This window comes from Schistocerca nitens, chromosome 6 (genome assembly GCF_023898315.1).
Source record: "Schistocerca nitens isolate TAMUIC-IGC-003100 chromosome 6, iqSchNite1.1, whole genome shotgun sequence".
NCBI lineage: Eukaryota > Metazoa > Arthropoda > Insecta > Orthoptera > Acrididae > Schistocerca > Schistocerca nitens.
In genome coordinates, this window is record NC_064619.1 from 252,573,200 (window position 1) to 252,592,520 (window position 19,321).

Genomic DNA, 19,321 nt, shown 5'->3' on the forward strand with positions numbered 1-19,321 from the left:
ATTTTTTTATACCTTAGACATTTCAGGAATATCAAAAATTATCATGACTTCCCTGCATGTCACTGCGTAGAAAATCAGCATGGCCGAGTAGGGATTTGAACTGCGTTTCTCCGTCGAGACTAACATTCTCTTACGGTAATTTCAAAAGTACCGAAAATTATATTGCTCGGTCACAGAGTTCTCTGTTAGCACATAGTGAATTTGATTAATTCAAACGACAGTTTGTGCTTCTATTGTTCCAAATTCGTCAGACGCATCTTTTGCCAATCCTTCTCGGTGACAACTATAACTATAAATACAAGAGCTGGTGTTCAATGAGCTTACTCAACAGTGTTGTTTAAACCCTGATGATGCCATTTTCCCTCTCACGGATTGAAATAGCTTCAGATAAGGTACCATCAGTGAAACCTAAAAGGAAGGAAAGTATTTCAGAGAAACAAACCTTAAATGCGCACATAGACCTTCTTGGAATGTCTCCACTCATCGAGTATTTCGTTCCGGGAAAGTTTTGCCTGTCTGTAAATTCGTAGTCTAATATCTTTACGATCGATCTAAAAGTGTTTAAGAGTGTTTGCTGATTAACGTTATTGTTATCTGTTTCGAGGATTCCACATGGTGTAGTATTTAGAATAAAAAACGACGCTGACGTAAAATTTCTCAAGGAATTCAGCAGAATCCAGTCACGTAATCAATATTTCTATACATGTTTTACACAAAGAATATTTAGCTGTCAATGAAATTAGAATGATTGATCACGCGTGTGTAGAAACTGCAAGGTGTATGAAACTATTGGTACGGGACTTTATGGATATACAATAATAGATGAACCCCGTACAACATCAGCAAAAAATTTCCGGATTCCTGAATTTATAGTTGCATTAATTTAGATTTACTAGAACTTGGTTTCTTAGGTCTAACAGCTCCGTGAGCCAGAATTATGTACGACCTTTTCCAAATAAGCTACTCAAATGAGATTTGCGCAACATACACAATTGGAAACGTGACTAGCCTTAGACTGAAGGGGAGCAGGGAATAAAAGAATAAGCCGAATCCAACAATGGAAGGCAGTCAGTCAGAAAGCTCAGATCATTTCATATGGGTGAAATCGAAATTGATGCTGACGTGAGTAACTTTCAACATCGTTTTAATCCACACTGGGCATCCTCCTTAGTATGCTTTTTACAACGTGGTCGATACTTTGCTGTCCAGGCCTGCGCCACTCTTTGACTTGTGCCTTCCTTAGATCATGCAGGGCGTGAGTACGTTCACCGCATGACTGCAAGTTGCCAGCGACCTCAAACGTTCACAGTTGGTTCATGCCAGCCGGCACCGCAGGCCATTCCTTTGCGCTGAAGTCAGCAGCGGAAAGGAAAGTGTTCATGAGACGGAAGCTGTGCGCTGGTGTATTATAATCGCTGCCCTGTTGCCAGTCGGAGTCGACAGTAGATTGGGGTTCCCGCACAGTACTCAAACTACCCACGTTAGCGATAACACGCGTCCGATGTCCCTTACACTTAGGTGACAAAAGTCACGGCACAGCGATATTCACGTATTCGGATGGTGGTAATCTCGCGTACATAAGGTACAAAAGGGTACTGTATTGGTGGATCTATCATTTGTACTCAGACGATTCACGTGAAAAGGTTTCCGACGTGAGTATGGCCGTGCGACGGGAATTTACATACTTTGAACGCGGACTAGTGGTTGGAGCTATACGCGTGGTACATATCAGTTAGGATTTCGTTAGGGAGTTCGATATTCCGAGATCCACAGTGTCAAGAGTGTGCTGAGAATACCACATGTCAGGCATTACCTCTCACCAAGGACAACGCAGTGGCTGACGTCCTTCACTTAACGACCGACATAAAAGTAGATATCTTAGGTGGTGCGAAACAACTCAAATCACTTAAGAAAGGCAAGTCTTCCGGTCCACATGGTATACCAATCAGGTTCCTTTCAGAGTATGCAGACACAATAGCGCCTTTCTTAGCAATCATACACAACCGTTCACTTGACGAAAGGTCTGCTCCTAAAGACTGGAAAGTAGCACAGGTAACACCAATATTCAAGAAAGGAAATAGGAGTAACCCATTGAATTACAGACCCATATCACGACCTCAATTTGCAGCAGGAATCAGGAGCATATACTGTACTCGAACATTATGGTTCAAATGGCTCTGAGCACTATGGGACTCAACATCTTAAGTCATAAGTCCCCTAGAACTTAGAACTACTTAAACCTAACTAACCTAAGGACATCACGCACACCCATGTCCGAGGCAGGATTCGAACCTGCGACCGTAGCAGTCCCGCGGTTCCGGACTGCAGCGCCAGAACCGCACGGCCACCGCGGCCGGCTCGAACTTTATGAATCACCTTGAAGAAAATGACTTACTGATATATAACCAACACGGATTCAGAAAATATCGTTCTTTGCAACACAGCTTTATTCCCATGAAGTAATGAGTGCTGTCGAGAAGGCATCTCAGATCGATTCCATAATCCTAGATTTCCAGAAGGCTTTTGATACCGTTCCTCACAAGCGACTATTAATCAAATTGCGTGCATATGGAGTATCATTTAGGTTGTGTGACTGGATTCGTGATTTCCTCTCAGAGAGGTCACAGTTCGTAGTGATAGACGGTAAATCATCGAGTAGAACAGAAGTGATATCTGGCGTTCCGCTAGGACATGTTCTTTCGGACATGTGCAGATGTACAAAGTGTCCGAACTCTTACGGGAACTGACAGTAAAGCCGCGAGTAATGAGTATAATAGGCAGGGGCATTATGAATATAGTGCGGGACAATAAGTTGGGAACGCACGTCTCACGGGAGGCGTGCCAGAGATACGTCCCTACAGTCGCACTGTCTTCTGTGTCCTCGGTGGCACAGATAGAGCGTCTGCCATGTAAGCAAGAGATCCCAGATTCGAGTCCTGGTCGGGGCACACTTTTTTAACTGTTCCCATTGACATACACTCCTGGAAATTGAAATAAGAACACCGTGAATTCATTGTCCCAGGAAGGGGAAACTTTATTGACACATTCCTGGGGCAGATACATCACATGATCACACTGACAGAACCACAGGCACATAGACACAGGCAACAGAGCATGCACAATGTCGGCACTAGTACAGTGTATATCCACCTTTCGCAGCAATGCAGGCTGCTATTCTCCCATGGAGACGATCGTAGAGATGCTGGATGTAGTCCTGTGGAACGGCTTGCCATGCCATTTCCACCTGGCGCCTCAGTTGGACCAGCGTTCGTGCTGGACGTGCAGACCGCGTGAGACGACGCTTCATCCAGTCCCAAACATGCTCAATGGGGGACAGATCCGGAGATCTTGCTGGCCAGGGTAGTTGACTTACACCTTCTAGAGCACGTTGGGTGGCACGGGATACATGCGGACGTGCATTGTCCTTTTGGAACAGCAAGTTCCCTTGCCGGTCTAGGAATGGTAGAACGATGGGTTCGATGACGGTTTGGATGTACCGTGCACTATTCAGTGTCCCCTCGACGATCACCAGTGGTGTACGGCCAGTGTAGGAGATCGCTCCCCACACCATGATGCCGGGTGTTGGCCCTGTGTGCCTCGGTCGTATGCAGTCCTGATTGTGGCGCTCACCTGCACGGCGCCAAACACGCATACGACCATCATTGACACCAAGGCAGAAGCGACTCTCATCGCTGAAGACGACACGTCTCCATTCGTCCCTCCATTCACGCCTGTCGCGACACCACTGGAGGCGGGCTGAACGATGTTGGGGCGTGAGCGGAAGACGGCCTAACGGTGTGCGGGACCTAGCCCAGCTTCATGGAGACGGTTGCGAATGGTCCTCGCCGATACCCCAGGAGCAACAGTGTCCCTAATTTGCTGGGAAGTGGCGGTGCGGTCCCCTACGGCACTGCGTAGGATCCTACGGTCTTGGCGTGCATCCGTGCGTCGCTGCGGTCCGGTCCCAGGTCGACGGGCACGTGCACCTTCCGCCGACCACTGGCGACAACATCGATGTACTGTGGAGACCTCACGCCCCACGTGTTGAGCAATTCGGCGGTACGTCCACCCGGCCTCCCGCATGCCCACTATACGCCCTCGCTCAATGTCCGTCAACTGCACATACGGTTCACGTCCACGCTGTCGCGGCCTGCTACCAGTGTTAAAGACTGCGATGGAGCTCCGTATGCCACGGCAAACTGGCTGACACTGACGGCGGCGGTGCACAAATGCTGCGCAGCTAGCGCCATTCGACGGCCAACACCGCGGGTCCTGGTGTGTCCGCTGTGCCGTGCGTGTGATCATTGCTTGTACAGCCCTCTCGCAGTGTCCGGAGCAAGTATGGTGGGTCTGACACATCGGTGTCAATGTGTTCTTTTTTCCATTTCCAGGAGTGTATATCAACGCCTGTATGCAGCCAGGAGTATTTATTTCACTGTAATTTCAGCCTAACATGAATGACACACTTCCTTGCTGCAACCGTGGTATTGCATGCCTGAGAAGTGTGAACTGGTACATGATCCGCTCAACACTCCTTTACGATGATTGTCAGGCGTCAGACAAACGCTGGACTCATCGATTAAGAGAACCCTACCCTACTGATCCAGTTTTCAGTCATGGTGCTGCCTTGCCCTTATTCTTCGGTGCACCTCGGTTGTGACAGGTAAGTTGCGCGTAATGGACATGTAGAGGCAAAATTGATCGTGAGGAGATAGTTGCCAACACAACCCTTCCAGTTGCTTTCAAAAAAGTAAGACACAATTACGTTTTGCATTCTTCTTAGCTTATCTAAGAGGCATAATTTATAAGTAGCTGTGCCCAGTTGGTGCTGTTGACCACGGATGACCATTGCGAGATACATTTTCAGTGTTTGGTGTCTCACAATAGCGGTTAAGCGTTCGAATGGTATTACTGTGGTGTAAATCAATTCGGCGGACCACTACACTAACAACCCTTCTTGCCATCAAGTGGACGTGCACTCTTAGACAATGCTTGAAATGTTTCGTCGAGGTTTGATGACAGACGGAACAGTGTCAGAATTCGCATTTCTCCGCTTCATGATTGCAGTCAGAGCGCATTCTGCTAACTGCTTTGAGAATGCACTTTTACTTTTATATCGTTTTCCTAGGTGATTGACTGTAGCAATTTCCTCGGATCAATATAGCATTACGGAAGAACTTTGCGCTCACAAACACTTAACTATTGAAGGCATGAAGGTGACGCAAAATTTTTTTGGGACCGTTTACTTTACGAAATGTTGAGTGTTGCATTAACCTTCCCCAGTGTTTGTTCGCGCACAGAAAAATTTCCTTCAAATGCAATGATCAACAAGTTAAAACGAGTTACCTCATAAATTGGAAATAATGAGAACCTCAGCTTTTAACCTACGTGTCTACTTATTTATTCGTCGCTGTGGGGCTTCGTGTTGCGTGTAGTTGTTCCGACGCATGTACACCCATAACTTCTCTGCAGTACGAAGCAATGAGAGTCTCGTTATTTCGTTACGATAAACCAAGAAAGAAAATGGGTTATATCTCTTTAAACCAACGCAAGCAGAAATTTATAACGTTCTGTCAGAATAAAAACTCATATTCCTATTTATTTTTACCACGGCGAGCTCATATTTGTTTCGCCGCAGCGTAATGAAATACCACTACGGCGAAGATTGCAGCACGCCTCAGCACGAAAAAGACGAACTAAGGAAATCTCACCCAGCTTCCCAAAAATCTGGATAGTCCAAGTCGTAATTGCAGCGAGTACATATTCTCAATAAACAAAAAAGATTGTGGTGAATAGCGTCGCATGTTCCTTGACGTAACCCGTTGACGACTCTGCGGGCTAAATATGCAACGCCAGAAGGGTACAGCCAAATGCAAGGAGTCATACAGAGGATCGACGGTTGGTGCAGGGCCTGGCAGTTGACACCAAACGTAAGTAACTGTGTTGTACTCTACTTGCGATAAATCACCGGAAACAAAAAATGGTTCAAATGGCTCTGAGCACTATGGGACTCAACTGCTGAGGTCATTAGTCCCCTAGAACTTAAAACTAGTTAAACCTAACTAACCTAAGGACATCACAAACATCCATGCCCGAGGCAGGATTCGAACCTGCGACCGTAGCGGTCTTGCGGTTCCAGACTGCAGCGCCTTTAACCGCACGGCCACTTCGGCCGGCCACCGGAAACAATAACAGTCGTAAAATAATTGGGGCTAACAGTCTGGAAGGACCTAAAGTGGTATGAGAGCGTGACGCTAGCTGTAGGAAAAGCAGGTGCTCGGCCGGGATTCGTTAGAAGAGTATTATCGATAAGTAATTCATTCACGAATGAAGCGACTGACAAAGAGAAAATCATTAGGACACGGATATCTGGACATACTGCAAGACCGGTTATTCACAGTGACGATTGAGTAACTGACGCTTATTTTACAAAAACAGATTTGCTTGCATCATACTAATGTACCCATATTGACACCTAGCCCTTTACATAGGTGACGCCAATGAACGAACGCACAAATACATCAATGAAATGCTGCATCACACCTATCAGTATACATCGCCTGTATCGCTACGGGAGATGAGCCTTAAGATTTCGAAACGAGTGTGGTGCTAATGGCGAAATAAGTAAATCTAAAAATATTAACTGGTAACTCATCCACTTCCCGCATCTTCTTCTTTTCTTGGAGCACCTACGGTCGAAACGCATTAATGTGAAAAGCCAGTCCCAGCATCCATGCACCTCTTACGGTTCATCCATTCTCTCCCGTCAGAAATTCAACCAACTCCACGCACCCAAAGATGAAATCCATCCTTCTAGTCCTGGTCATAAAGCTCAACCTCACCCCATAGGACAGTCCACTGAATGGACAACTTAGTAATAAAACTAGCCTACTGTCTTTTCAGTAGCGTTCTATGTTTTGTGATCTGTAACGTCCGTTATTAAGCTTATCCATCATGGATGTTTTAGAACGCGTAACTGTTTATTCAATGTAAACACATAAAACTGCAACCAGTCACTTTTTTGAAATAGTTATTTTTTATTCCATGAATCGCTTTTCCATCCTAATCAGGCTCATCTTCAGATGGTTTTCCAGAAGTTACTTAGCTATTTCAAGCATAATGCTGTGCTGGCTCTGTGACAAGAAGATGGAACATCCTTTAACGCGTCGCCATGAATATTGTGTATCTGTTGATTTAGATCCAAAATTTAGTTTTGTACTACGGCGACAGTATGGGTGGCAGCCAAATCGACAGATAAACAACATTCATGGCGATGTATTAAAGCATATTCCACCTTCTTATCCCGGAGCACTGGACAAGAACAGATTATTATATTTCTGTAGAATACTTTATAAGTAATAAATCTAGTTAAGATGCGTTGCATAACAGGCAAGTTACTTTTTAGCTTTGTTCTACTGAAATATCGTAGTAATTTGTGATGATCTTTATAAACTGTAGTGGTTTTTTAAAAACCATGTAAAGAACATGTTACTTCATTGTGATGTAATTTGCGACAGAAACCAGCGCAGTTCGCAGGTAAAAATAAGAAGCACTACTTGTATTCTTCTGTAATTTTATACAGGTTGTTAAAAAAGTATTCCATATTTTGAGAAGTGGTAGCATAGATAAAAACAATTAAAATTGTACCTTAAACTTGGGCTCTGGAATACATACCTTAAGAGCTATGAGCACAGTCTAACATATGTCTGTTGCAGGCTCTTTGCTGTTACGATCGATCAACAGAATCTTATAAACAAATGAGAAAACGTTATTCCGTTACTGTGAAACAGCAGAGTTTGTAATGTAATATGCTTGCTATTATACACTCCCTGGGCTTGTGAACCATTTCTAAAGGATGTGCTCAATATAGTAACCCTTCAAGACAGGGCATGCTTCTGTCCGACGTGTAAGGGGTCAACCACACCGTGAAAACTTCAGATTCATCAGGGATGCGCTGGCAGGCACTCACAACTCTTTGAGAAGCCGTAGTGTCGCAATGTCTTTGTAGCATGTTCGGTAAACAAATAGTGTAAATGATGATTTGTGTGTGTGATATTCTGTATAATGAAAGAAGCACAATACGTGTAATTAGTCAAAGAAAAATACCATTTCTAACATTGGCGTTAAAAAACACTCGAAGATTCATTTTGTCCGATTTTCTGATTGCAGTCTAACTTTAAAAAGACGCAAGGAAGGCAGAAAATCACACATGAAAACATCACCAAACATATTCATGTAAGCAAATGCACAAATGCTCAAATGAACTTGAAAATGAGAATAAATTCTCGAATCTCTTTGTGCTAAGCATCGAAAAATAAGTAACTGGTGCAATTTTCATTATTTAAATCATGGATGATCCAGTTGCAGGCTTTCCTGAATCATCTAATGTGATGAACGAAATTAAGTACATAATTTATTTCATTTATTTTCTCTAATTAAAACAGTTATTTAATTAAAAACTTGGGCTGAAGACAGGTCGAAAGATTGTTATAGGATGAGAAGTGGCAGTTTTGTGTGCGATATTGGCAATAGTAAGCACCTTTCCTGAGTTCACGGTAGAGGAGGTTTTCTGGATTCCAAAGTTTATGTTGTTGTCAAGCAGTCAGTCTGCGGGAGACGAGTGATTTGGTTGTAGAGCGTGGTTGGAAGCAGATGTATGTAGCAATGCAGACGTATAATTTCGGAATGCTGTTGCTGTAATTTGTTATTTATCAAAGAAGGCAATATCTAGCCACGCGCGCCAGCTTTGCAAAAAGTGGGATGTAGCATTTAGGGAACATTTTCCTTTTTATTTTGTAAATTTTCGTAACTCGCATTGTTTGCCTGTTACGGTATTGTTCTTTCGTAGTCTTGTAAATACATGAATTAAAGAAAGAAACACATCACTCTTTTCTTCTTTTCACTTTTAAATGCTGAATATAAGTTTCATGAAAATTTTGACGTTGAACTAACTTACTAAATTTACTGTTCATTTCCAAATTTCAGTATTTGTTAATAACAATGACCAGTGATGTATGTTCATATTTGGTTTTCGCTAAGCAATACAAAACTGAAGTGAAGTTGGTTTCCAAACTGTTTGAAACTGAGCCTCTACATCTCACTTCCTATTCAAAACATTTTAAAAGTGTTTCGGACTCACATTTAATTTCGCAAGTTCCGACTGTTAACTGTGTATTGAGCTGCCGCAATATCTTACATTGAAAATGGGAAGATTTTGTAAGAGATGACAAAGCAGCGTGACATATTTCAGGCGAGAAGCTGCAAGACATAGTTGTGTACCTGTTGTCGGACAGGTCAGCCAACAGTGACTATTCGAACCTGAATTGAACATTGCGTTGAGCACTTAAGGAAAAATGATTATCCACTCGATCATATTCATGATCTGATGTTATTCATTTCAGTGGCTCTATAAGTGTTTTGCATTAGAGACCAAATATTGAGCTTACTCGCATGTGATAGGCAGATGAGTTTTGCTCATGAAGACTGCATACAGTGTACGTAGTAACGCATATAGGCACTTTCAACGTAGGAGCTTCATGTGCAGTTTAAGTAGTGATTGCATGCAGCCACTAGAGACCATAAAATTACAACGCTGAATACGTATTAGTCTATACTTAGAAAATTTACAAGGTTTTATATGCTGACAGCACGCCCCCTAGTAGAAAATTGAAATAAAAATAAAAGGAAATGAAATACATCCCAGGTTTGATAGGACTCGCGTACTGAGGAGTCCGTACATACTTAATTATGTGCATAGACAATTTATCTATTCCGGCAATCGAGGGTATTGACTTTTTTGCCTGTTATCGACATTGATACTGGCAAGATCTCGGTCCAAGAGATTCCAATGCTTTCCAGAAATTTTAATTTCAAGTCTGAAGTCGGATAACAAATGAGTAAAGAAATATTTTTTGTGTGATGTAAATACTAACAATTTCGAATTTTCCACTGTACTTGTACTGTGAAACCTTTCTTCTTGTCAAATATCATGATGAGTGAATTTTCGTGTATCAAAGTTTGGGACCTAAATGGCCGTATCTTTTGATTGAAATGACTTAAAAGCTTAAAATTTTTGCACTTGCAAGGGACCGTAGATCTTAGTATTTGACGCAAAGCCGAACTTGATAAGCTACACTCATCCAGAGAAAAAGGTTCTTAACAGAAAACAGACAGACGGATAAAAATGAGAATTTTTTTTTTATGTTATATAATTCGGAATTACCAATTACAGGATTTGTCCCCTCACTTGTACTGTCGAACTGCGATTCTTGTCAAATTTCATGATTGCAAAAAAATGGTTCAAATGGCTCTGAGCACTACGCCTTAACATCTGAGGTCATCAGTCTCCTAGACCTTAGAACTACTTAAACCTAACTAACCTAAGGACATTACACACATCCATGCCCGAGGCAGGATTCGAACCTGCGACCGTAGGTTTTCATGATTGCAGATCAACGGCAAGTACCCTATAGGTTTTGATGAGTGAGTTTTCGAGTGTCAAAATATGTGACATAAATGGCCGTAACTCTTGATTGCACTGACTTAAGCTAAAAATTTTTAGACCGCCGAGGAACTATTGATTTTAGTGTGTGACATGAATTTTAACTTGATCCGTCGAACTTTTCCAGAGAAAAAGGGTCTTAACAGGCGGACAGACAAACAGTCTGACAACAAAAGACAAAAAATATTTTTTTCTTGTGATATAATAACAAATTTACAGTTCTTGGATATTTGGCTTTGGTTGTACCGTGAAACGTCGCTTTCTGCCAATTTTCGTGACTCTATGCTAATAGGAAGTGCTCTATAGGTTCTGATGAGGTACTTTTCGAGTATCAAAATACGAGACATAAATGGTCGTACCTTTTGGTTGCACTGAGTTAGAAGTTTACATTTACTGCAGCGCCAAGGGCCTATAGACCTTTGCGTGCTACAAAAAATTCAACTTGATACGTCTGCCTGTTCCTGAGGAAGGGGTAGTTAACACACACACACAGACACGCGCGCGCGCGGAAGGACAACAAAGTGATCCGATAATGGGTCCGTTTTCATAGACTGAGGCACGAAACGATAAATGGAAAAACAGAGATAATTGTTGCGATTTATTTTGTTCGTAGAAGAAGATCAATCTTCTAAATACGGTGCCATGGAGTATATACAGGGTGGTCCAATGATAGTGACTGGGCCAAATATCTCACGAAATAAGCGTCAAACGAAAAAACTACAAAGAACGAAACTCGTCTACCTTGAAGGGGGAAACCAGATGGCGCTATGGTTGGCCCGCTAGATGGCGCTTCCATAGGTCAGACGGATAGCAACTGCGTTTTTTAAAATAGGAACCCCCATTTCTTATTACATATTCGTGTAGTACGTAAAGAATTATGAATGTTTTAGTTGGACCACTTTTTTCGCTTTGTGATAGATGGAGCTGTAATTGTGACAAACGTATAAGTACGTGGTATCATGTAACATTCCGCCAGTGCGGACGGTATTTGCTTCGTGATACATTACCCGTGTTAAAATGGACCGTTTACCAATTGCAGAAGGTCGATATCGTGTTGATGTATGGCTATTGTGATCAAAATGCCCAACTGGCGTGTGCTATGTATGCTGCTCGGTATTATGGACTACATCATCCAAGTGTCCGGACCGTTCGCCGGATAGTTACGTTATTTAAGGAAACAGGAAGTGTTCAGCCACATGTGAAACGTCAACCACGACCTGCAACAAATGATGATACCCATGTAGGTGTTTTAGCTGCTGTCGCGGCTAATCCGCACATCAGTAGCAGACAAACTGCGCCAGAATCGGGAATCTCGCAAACGTCGGTGTTGAGAATACTTCATCAACATCGATTGCACCCGTGCCATATTTATATGCACCAGGAATTGCATGGTGACGACTTTGAACAGTCGTGTACAGTTATGCCACTGGGCACAAGAGAAGTTACGAGACGATGACAGAGTTTTTGCACGCGTTCTTTTTAGCGACGAAGCGTCATTCACCAACAGCGGTAACGTAAACCGGTATAATATGCACTATTGGGCAACGGAAAATCCACGATGGCTGCGACAAGTGGAACATCACCGACCTTGGCGGGTTAATGGTGCGGCATTACGGGAGGAAGGATAATTGGCCACCATTTTATCGATGGTAATGTAAATAGTGCAATGCATGCTGCTTTCCTACGTTATGTTCTACCGATGTTACTACAAGATGTTTCACTGCATGACAGAATGGCGATGTACTTCCAACATGATGCATGTCCGGCACCTATCTCGAGTGCGGTTGAAGCGGTATTGAATAGCATATTTCTTGGCAGGTGGATTGGTCGTCGAAACACGTTCACTGGATCTGACGTCCCCGGATTTCTTTCTGTGGGGAAAGTTGAAGGATATTTGTTATCGTGGTCCACCGACAACGCCTGACAACATGCATCAGCGCATTGTTCAAAAATGGTTCAAATGGCTCTGAGCACTATGCGACTTAACTTCTGAGGTCATCAGTCGCCTAGAACTTAGAACTAATTAAATCTAACTAACCTAAGGACATCACACACATCCATGCCCGAGGCAGGATTCGAACCTGCGACCGTAGCGGTCGCTCGGTTCCAGACTGTAGCGCCCAGAACCGCACGGCCACTCCGGCCGGCAGCGCATTGTCAATGCATGTGCGAACATTACGGAAGGCGAACTACTTGCTGTTGAAAGGAGTGCCGTTACACGTATTGCCAAATGCATTGAGGTTGACGGACATCATTTTGAGCATTTATTGCATTAATGTGGTATTTACAGGTAATCACGCTGTTACAGCATGCGTTCTCAGAAATGAAAAGTTCACAAAGGTACATGTGTCACATTGGAACAACCGAAATAAAATGTTCAAACTTACGTTCTGTATTTTAATTTAAAAAACCTACCTGTTACCAACTGTTCGTCTAAAATTGTGAGCCACATGTTTGTGACTATTACAGCGCCATCTACCACAAAGCAAAAAAAGTGGTCCAGCTAAATTATTCATATTTCTTTACGTACTACACGAATATGTAATAAAAATGGGGGTTCCTATTTTTAAAAAATGCACTTGATATCCGTTTGACCTATAGCAGCGCCATCTAGCGGGCCAACCACAGCGCCATCTGGTTTCCCCCTTCAAGCTAGACAAGTTTCGTTCTTTGTAGTTTTTTCGTTTGACGCTAATTTCCTGAGATATTTGGCCCGGTCACGATCAGTGGACCACCCTGTAGACGTTAGCATCCCGATGGAAATTCTTTGACCTGGACCACTGACGAACACAGAGCCGTGTCTCTGGCTGGGCGACAGACTGTCGCTTTGCGGGATGAAGTACTTATCAGAAGCTAGACATCTCGGACGAAATGAAATTATGCTTCACGCCTGGCGGAAGTCGTGACGCTCTCGTAGCTGCTCCGCGCGGCAGACGAAACGGGCGCTCTGTGAGAACTGGCTGGCGGGGCGCGGTCGCCGCCTTGCGACACTGGCGCCCGGCGGCGTTATTACGGCCGCTCAGCGAGTGGCCGGTAGCCGCAGCGGCTGCGACAGCGGCAGGTGGTGTTTCGGGTGGGTGGGGGTGGGCCGCATCCCGGCGCGGCGCGGCGTCCCCGTTGGGTAACCGGAGTGCGCAACCTTCAACCGCAGCCGCTGATAAAGTGAGAGGCATCACGCCTGCGGCGGGGATGCCGCTCTGGTTCCATTCTTGACCCGCGTGACCTCTCCCCTGCCCCCCTCCTCGCCGTCGAGAAGAAAGAAGCGCCTCGGATGCACCAAAAAGCGGCGCTAAGAACCGCCGACGAGGTCCGCCCTCCCCCTCTTCCCGGATCCGTAACACAATTATTCACTAATGTCACGCCCTGATCTCCCTGGGAACTAGCGGTACGGTATTCGGGTAGCTCGTAAATGTGTTCGCTATATAAGCTCCGCGAGATGAGCAGGCGGGCATCAGTCAGTCGCAAGCACCGCATCGAGCAGCACCTCATCCACTCTTCTGATTGACACCGACAGCCGTCGACATGATTAGCTCGAAGGTGAGAATTCGGGTCTGTATTGCCTCCGTGTTGAAATAAACACCCAGTCAACTTCACGGAATATCAACGTCTTTCTGTAGACAAATGTCTTGTCACGTAAATGTCTGACCAACCAGTTAGGTTTTAACATCTCATTCTCCCTCCGCACATCACCGTATGATGTCCCACAATAGTGACCAGGTGAATTTGTTGTTAGTTAGCGACAAAGAGCATCAACTTTAAAAAAAAATGTTTCTGCCTCTTTTACATTTTATTTATTTATTTACTTATTACGAAAATCCCAACGGAACTCCTACCTGGATATAAAACTGTGAGCGAAGAGTTGCGGATGAGCCCTTAGTTTAAAGCGTCCACATTCGTTCATATAGTACACATCGGAGAAAGAAGTAGTTTTTTGAGAACTGAGGACATGGAAGAAAGAACTAACATGTATCACTGGTTTCGTCCCCTCTGGCATATATTTTCTCGGAATACTATTTGACGATTATGCTATATAGTTCCTTCCTCTTCGGAAAAAAAAGATAGTGTGTAGTGATGTGTAAAGAGATCGAAGTCAGTTTCGAACAACATTCATACGAAATATCAATAATTTGGATTTGTGTAATTATCCACGTTAGTCAAGACACCATTTACTTGTAAGTAAATTCAACGTTTTGTAAGAAATGAAGGAATATTTTGGTGTAAAATGTAATTGGCGATGAGATCAGTGCAAATGAATCATAAATTTTGATTGTTATACGAGAAAAGAATAGAATTTACCTTGTCCTGTTCAAAGAAAAAATCCTAGCAGTCATCTATACCCAAACTGGGGAAAACGCAAAGCCTAAATCTGGGTGGCTAGATGGCATCTGAGCTCCACTCGTCACTTAGGCCTAAGCGCGGCCTCTGAATATACCGTTGGTATATCACAACTTTCTTAACAGTGGGGCGCGTGGACTCAGAACTGTCGGTAGGTGCAAATTCAGTTCAGGAGCAGACACGGCATATGGTGACCAATGCAGTCTTTGTTGCCAGGGAAACGTTTCAATTGTGAACAGTAGTCTAGTACTAATGTGGCACAAGATATGAATAATGTTCGTTTTTTTACTGCTATAAAAGCAAAATAAATATGACATAAAAGTTACGACAGTGACATGTGATTCGGTTGTCAGGTGGTCCCCGAGAAATGGAAACAACATTCCTCCACAGCAACTGCTTGAGCTTCGCTGGCATCGAGAAGACAGTGTGATGCTTAGCAGGTTCTAGCTGGCTCTAGACATTTACTGTTGGTCCTCTAACCAGTAGTTGTACGGTTAGAGGCTACTTTGCACGTAGGACATTTTCTTCCCGTTACAGTGACTTGAAATCCATTCATTATAACCGGTTCACATGCGCTACAGTTTTGTCTATTCAGTCGACTGGGTGAACAGTTTTCTAGGTGGGAAGAATGAAAGGGCACGCCACCTCCAGCACAACTGACGCCAATGATATCATCCTTTTTTTCAACTTATGTCTCTTAATTCCGCCTGACATTCAAATTTATCATATAGGGTAATGGCGGCGTTTTTGTTCTTTTGTATGTTTATAATGTCTTTGGAATCTCTAGTTCTACTTTTATTAGCCATCTTAAACACCTAATTTAATTATGTTTTATTCTCTGTGAATTGTTATATTGCCTTTTATGAGTTATTTCTCATATGTAGCACGTTTACATATTTAAGATATTCAACTCGATAATGTTGTCTCAGTAGCTAATTTTATTGATTCCTGATGATCTGCATTTAAATCGAGGCGATCTGATATTCAATTAGGTCGTTGTGGGAAATTTAATGGAATAAATTGTCCGTAGCACTGCCAAAGGAACCGTCGCACTACCTTCTTGGACTTCGAAAGTCAATCTGGATTCTGTACCAGATAGGACTGATAGAGGAAATAGAGAACATCCAAAGAAAAGCATTGCATGTCGTTACAAGAGATGCTCAGCTTTAGTTGCAGACGCTGGAAGAGAGGCCTTCTGCTCCACGGTGCTGTTTGCTGTATGCGTTCAGAGAGCATACGTTCCTAGAATAGTCATCTAATATACGTGTTCCTTCCTCGTAGGTACGTCTTTGCAAAAGACCATGAAAGTAAAGTTCGACATTCTAGCCTACACAGTGGCTTACTAACAATCGTCCATCACGCGGACCATTCGCGACCTGAACAGAGAAAGGGAGCAAGTAACTGTGGTACACAAAGTGCCTTCCGGCGCACATCGTGAGGTGACTTTCGTAGTATAGAAGTAGTTGTATAAGTGAGTTAGGGAAAGAACTGAAGAGGTGTTAAATTGACCAGGCCAGTATTTGAACCGCTGCTGGCCCTTTCATAACGTGTCAGCACAGTGGACAATCATGATGGAGTTTAGCCAAATGTATCCTGCGAGACTCTGATAGAACGGGGACGTATGGCGATTTTGATGATTCTTTCTTGGGATCTGAAGCCAGAACTCGGCAGTATTCCAAATCCAAGACAGGTTTCCAGTAAGTGGCTTTCTCATTTCTTGTGATTACTGTTCAAATTTTAAAAAAAAGGAAGAAATCATAATGTCTCACAACCAATAACTACAGATAATTACAATTGGTGAGAGAGTGGTAGTGGAAAACTACCTGAAGCTTGATATCTACTGCCGCAATTCTCAATCTAGGGTTACGTGAGCTCGCTTTGATTTGAAACCAGCTAAACTTGTAAGAGCAGGGCGTGTGTAGTGAAGTGCAACGTGCGTAACGCAGTGTGTGTTGCAGATGCTGGTGCTGTGCGTTTTGATGCTGGCTGCGGCGCCGCTGGTGGTGCGCGCTGACGTCGGCTACGGCAGGGGTCCCGGAGGCGGCGGCTTCGGAGGCGGATTCGGGGGCGGCTTTGGAGGCGGCAACGGTGGATTCGGAGGCGCGGTGAGTATTGAGACTTCTGTGACAGATGAGGCCGAAAAATGAACGGAATTCAAAATTCTACGACTCATCATTCTTCTACTTCTTTCCCTTCGTCAACGTTCCAGGCATGTCTTCTCCATTGTCCTCGGTCCCAGCCTCGCCTTTTCCTTAAATGTTTCTCCCTCAGTTCCTCGCCTACACAGTGCATCCATCATCTTGCTCTGTCATCTTCCACCACAATTTCTACTATTCTCTTACCAACATAGCGGTCGTACCTTTTCATGAAATGACCATACCATTGCAGACCTCTCTCTTGAACCTTATTTGATATTTTGTCACTTTAGCGCTGCCTCTTGCCTTCTTGTTTCTGAACCTTAGTCCCTGCTGACGCTACAAATCCTTCTCAACATTCTCAAAAAAAAAAAAAAAAAAAAAAAAAAAAAAGGGGCTTTGAGCACTATGGGACTTAAACTGCTGTGGTCATCAGTCCCCTAGATCTTAGAACTACTTAAACCTAACTAACCTAAGGACATTACACACATCCATGCCCGAGGCAGGATTCGAACCTGCGACCGTAGCGGTCGCGCGTTTCCAGACTGTAGCGCCTAGAACCGCTCGGCCACTTCGGCCGGCCTCGGCCTAACATTCTCGTTTTAGATATATTCATTGCCTTGCAATACGCCTTAATCATGCTCCTATCTCTGCTCCACTCAGCATTGCAGATCTCACTACTACGTACACACTATTTATTTAGTCTTCAGATCTATTCCTCTATCGCACAATACACCTGAAGCCCTTTTCTAGTTCACCTAAACTATCTGCATTCTACAAGCTATTGCTATGTATGAATTACCACCGGTAGACACTGTTGATCCTAAGTATTTAAAGCTATCGGGTTTCTTTATGTTCTGTCCATCCGACTGATTTCTTACCCTTGCCTTTTAAGCACATATACTCCGTTTTCTTCCTATTTATTTTCTCTCATCCGCCTTCCAAAGCTTTTAGCCAACTTTTCAATCTGATTTCTAGATCATCCATGTTGACACTACATAACATTATGTCATATGCGAACGTCATATACCAAAGAACTTGCTCTTTAACTCATGACAAGACTTATATATAGTGGCTCAATGCAGACCTTTGATGCAACTCAACTTTAGCTAGTATGCAGTCTTTTAGCCCTACACTGCTTCTTAACCGCCCGCATTCTGGTACCATTACACAGTACCAGTCCTGAATAAGACTTACATATTTATCTGGCATCCCCCCCCCCTCTCACACTCCATCAGATTTATTGCGGTAGCGCCCTGTCCTAGGGCATTTTTAGTTCTATTAAAACCATATGAAATTGCTTCTCCTTCTCCATGTGTTTGTCTGTTAGTTCCCGAAATCCATAGACTGCACGCATCCCTTACTCCGGCATGAATCTTAACTGTTCAACCCATATTGCTGTTTCTTGCCAGAGCCGTCTTTGTACTATCTTCTCCCAGAGTTTCATAAAAAAATGCCATTAGTTTTATTCATCTACAATTACTATAATCCTCAATTACCCCTTTTCTTGGAATAAGTGGATTACGACCAGTCATGAGAGATGGAAAAAAAGTTCGGATGGGGAAGGAAGGAGAGTGAAACTGGAACTTTCCATGTCAAATGAGTCATCACAGCATTTGCCTTAAGCTAAGTAGACAAACCAAGAAAAGTTTTAATCTGGCCGCGGAACTGAATTGCCGTCCTTCTGAATGCAAGTCCAGGGTGTACCACTGCATCACCTCACTCTGTCTCGGCTCCCAATAGGGGAAAACTGTAGAAAATGATTGCATTTTTACGGCGTTACGTTTAGACTTGTGAGCGACCTCGCCTAAGCGGTAACACCGGTTCCCGTTAGATCACCGAAGTTAAGCGGTGCCGGAATTGGCTAGCAGTTGGATGGGTCACCGTCTGGGTCTGTCCAGTGCTGTGGGCGAGGAAGGTGCGCTCAGCCTTTGTGAGGCCAAATCAGGGGCTACCTGATTGACAAGTAGCGGCACCGGTGACGAAAACTGACAACGGCGGTGAGAATGGTATGCTGACCACTTGCCCATCCGCTTCCGGTGATACCTAAGAGTGAGGATGACACGGTGGCCGGTCGGTACCGTTGAGCCTTCAAGGCCTGTCCGAAGGAGATTTTTTTGTATTGTTTGCACGTTTAGACCGGGATGGAGCTGAATTCATCGCATTATGGAAGTCAGTCGACTGATTCCATTCCGCTTCAGTTCTCGGTCCTTCAGAATGAAGATGACATTTGTAGCGTTTAAGAAGTTCGTTTTCAATGACGCTGCATGCAAAAGAAAAATATCACATAAACATGGATATTCATCTGGTGGCATGTCGAATGTCATGTCAAGAATACAAGACACCTGCA

At 43.7% G+C, this 19,321-nt stretch overlaps 1 protein-coding gene across 2 annotated transcripts in view; it reads left to right on the plus strand.

Annotated features, from left to right (window-relative positions):
- LOC126262715 (ctenidin-1-like) overlaps nt 1-19,321 on the plus strand; it is a 68,040-nt gene that overhangs the window by 42,603 nt on the left and 6,116 nt on the right. Inside the window, exons 1-2 of one of the 2 annotated variants that reach the window (XM_049959502.1) lie at nt 13,956-14,038; nt 16,795-16,941. In XM_049959502.1, coding sequence (XP_049815459.1) covers nt 14,024-14,038; nt 16,795-16,941 — 162 coding nt within the window. In that variant the 5' untranslated portion in view covers nt 13,956-14,023. Of the gene's footprint in view, nt 1-13,955; nt 14,039-16,794; nt 16,942-19,321 lie in introns of those variants that run through there. The other variant, XM_049959501.1, reaches the window with a different exon arrangement.